General features: G+C 42.0%; 1 protein-coding gene across 1 annotated transcript; it reads left to right on the top strand.

The window, feature by feature from the left end:
- The first annotated feature begins 1,304 nt into the window (after positions 1-1,304).
- LOC112503624 lies at positions 1,305-2,024 on the top strand. The gene has a single exon (XM_025107627.1). It carries the CDS (start codon positions 1,305-1,307, stop codon positions 2,022-2,024), a length of 720 nt encoding a protein of 239 aa, XP_024963395.1.
- Positions 2,025-3,162: the final 1,138 nt, after the last annotated feature.

Genomic DNA, 3,162 nt, shown 5'->3' with positions numbered 1-3,162 from the left:
CTTATCTCTAGGTTTCTTCCGCTTAGAGTGGCGCCTCGACATTAACAACTTGACTTCTTGGTACTCAAAGGTGTTGGATTTCACATATCCCTCATTGTTGAGTTCGGATAGCAAGGTGTTGGGTTCCTTGGAAGTATTTGTGTTTCTTCCTCTAATCTTCATTTCTGCTTTCTTTGCATTCCAAAGGCGTTGGTTTTTATATACCCTTTGTTGTTGGATTCAAGACTAAGAAGTTGGGTCCAAGGGAGTACACGAGATCATACAAGAACGGTCCGACACATACTGAAATCTTTCTTGAAGGTTTCATATCATTTAAGGCCAAACTTTCCCTAAGCGTTTTGGACCGCACGCAGGACAATGTGAAAAAGAAGACGAGGTCCTAGAAAATAACCATAAAGAACCGATTGGAAGGATTTGGCCATACCTTTTGTAACTTCCAAAGGAAAGAAGATCCGTGGTTTAACACTCTTCTCAACCGGAAAATAAGTGAGCTCTTGCTTTGAAGTGCCTCCCACAATTTTAGCAAAGGACTTTGGAGATACCATGCCCGGATCACCCCTAATAGCCGGAGAGAGACGTTCCCACACCGAAACCCTCTGAGTCGGACCTCCATTAACCCAACCTTCTTCCGTATACCGTCATGCAAAAGGGATCCTTTCAACAAACTAGGAACCGTCTCATCCAGGATTATATCGGCGAAATCCTGGGATGAGTCTTCTTCTAAGATAACATCCGCAAAATCAGACATCATAACCAACGCAAGAATACCTAGTTTACTAATTCCCTAATCAAGAAGCCGTGGTGCTGAATCCCAAGTCAAGCGTTCTCAATAAAATAGACGAAGACCTTACAGGAAGGTGCTGAATATTCTATCAATAAACTCAACCAAGGAGACGAAGACCACAGAATCACTTGACGCAGGAAAAGAAAACTAGATAACGACACACAACCAACCCGCAACCAAAAACTGTCAATGGACGAAAGGAGAAAGCAAACAAAACCAAACAGCACACAACAATACCACGATTGCATTCAAACCCTAGCCGTGCAACCCTAGGCGCATGCAAACCCTAGCCAAGAAAAACCACAAACAGCCAACCGTGGACTCAACCCGTGAGCAAAGGCCACAAGCAATCAAATCCCGATGCTAAACCCAAAATACCGATCACAACAACCAAGAAAGGCGGCACAAACCCTAGGAAACAAGAAAGCATGCAACAACGGCCAAAAAGAAACCCTAGCCGTGAGCAAAACACTTCACGGCCAAGATCGAAAGTAACAACCCAAAATGGGGAGGAGGTATTATGTGTAAATTAGATCGGATATTGGGGAACTCGGAGTTTATTGATAGATTTGGGGATGCCTCGGTTTTCTTTGAACCAAGAGGGATCTCTGACCATTCACCGGGTATTCTAACGTTCAAAGTAGGGAGAAGACTTAGAAAACGTGGCTTTAAGTTTGATAATTTCCTGACTTCCCATGAGGATTTCCTCAGTTCGGTTGAGGGAGTATGGGCGAAACCGAAGAAAGGCTCCTACATGAAGAAAGTTCTCCTTAAAATGCAAGATATGAAAGGGGTTTGCCGTAGACTAAGAAATTCGTATGGATGCTTGRATAAGAAGGTGGCATTGTTAAAGGCGGAACTTAATGTTGCTCAATTGGCTTGTGACCTAGATCCATTTAATGATATGCTGAAAGAGGACATTGCTCACCTCTTGTTAGCATATCAACAAGCTAGGAATGATYAATTGGAAWTGGTTAGWCAAAAGGCGAAGATTTCTTGGTTRAACGAGGGGGATGGAAATTCTAAGTTCTTCTTTCACTCCATGAGAGAGAAGCGCAATAGGAACCACATTGCTGCTATTAAGGACTCATTTGGAATGGTATTTGAACATGATAAAGTACCAAAAGCTTTTGTTAATCATTTTGCAGGTATTTTGGGTTCTTGTGATGCGTTGGTTAACCCTTCTATGGAAGATTGTTCTTTCGATCGTCTTTGTCTTTATCGGAGTCTCTACACTTAATAAGACCCATTACGGATATGGATATAAAGACTGCTCTATTTGATATTGGTAATGAAGAGGTCCCGGGTTCTGATGGGTTTTCTTTGAAATTCTTTAAAACTGCTTGGAGTGTGGTGGGTCGGGATATTCTTATTACGGTACATAATTTCTTCTACTCGGGCACCTTAGAGTATCAGTTGAATCACACATTGCTTTGCCTTGTTCCGAAAGTTCCTAATGCGTCCTGTGTAACTGATTTTCGGCCCATAGCTTGTTGTAATGTGTTGCTTAAATGTATCAGTAAAATCATTGCGGACAGGATGAAAGGCTCTTTGGATGTCCTTATCAGTAAGGCCCAATCTTCTTTCGTTCCTGGAAGACAGATTACTGATAACATTTTAATGGCACATGAGCTTGTAGCAGGTTACCAGAAACCCCAGGGGGAGCCAAAATGTGCGTTCATGATCGATATCAGGAAAGCTTATGACACAGTTGACTGGAAGTATCTACTTGGGATGTTGAAGGGAATGGGTTTTCATCCAGTTATGATTAATTGGATAAAGTTGCTAATCTCAACGCCAACGTTCTCTATTTGCATTAATGGTCAGTCGGAGGGATTCTTTCAGGGAAAGCGCGAGCATTGACAAGGAGGTTTAATATCTCCTCACTTGTTTACTGTGGTAATGGAAGGATTATCGATGATCCTAAAAAAGTGTATTGATGAGGAGGTGAATTTTGCTTACCACCAAGGATGTGAACACATCAAGTTGACCCATTTATGTTTTGCAGATGATCTTTTTATTTTCTCTCGAGGGTTGAAGTGATAAAACAGGCTCTCCAAATGTTTGAGGTAAGATCGGGTCTGTCTCCGAGTCTCGAAAAAAGTGAGGTGTTTTTCGGGAATGTAGAGTTGGATGTTCAAAACGCCATTCGAAATTGCCTTCCATTTCGTCCAGGGGTGTTTCCTATTCGGTACCTGGGTGTTCCCCTCTCTCCGGTTAGATTAAAGGTACGTGACTTCAACCCTCTTGTGGTTAATCTTAAAACTCGTTTGATGAATTGGAAAAACAAATTTCTATCCTATGGTGGTAGAAGACAACTCATCATCTCTGTCCTTCAATCTATGCAAACATATTGGATGTCGGTATTTCTAATCCCG

The sequence above is a fragment of the Cynara cardunculus genome, unplaced genomic scaffold (assembly GCF_001531365.2).
Source record: "Cynara cardunculus var. scolymus isolate 2C unplaced genomic scaffold, CcrdV1 Un_Scaffold_3417, whole genome shotgun sequence".
NCBI classification, from domain to species: domain Eukaryota; kingdom Viridiplantae; phylum Streptophyta; class Magnoliopsida; order Asterales; family Asteraceae; genus Cynara; species Cynara cardunculus.
The sequence above is the reverse complement of the archived record's forward strand: the minus strand, read 5'-3'. Positions and strand labels throughout refer to the sequence as shown.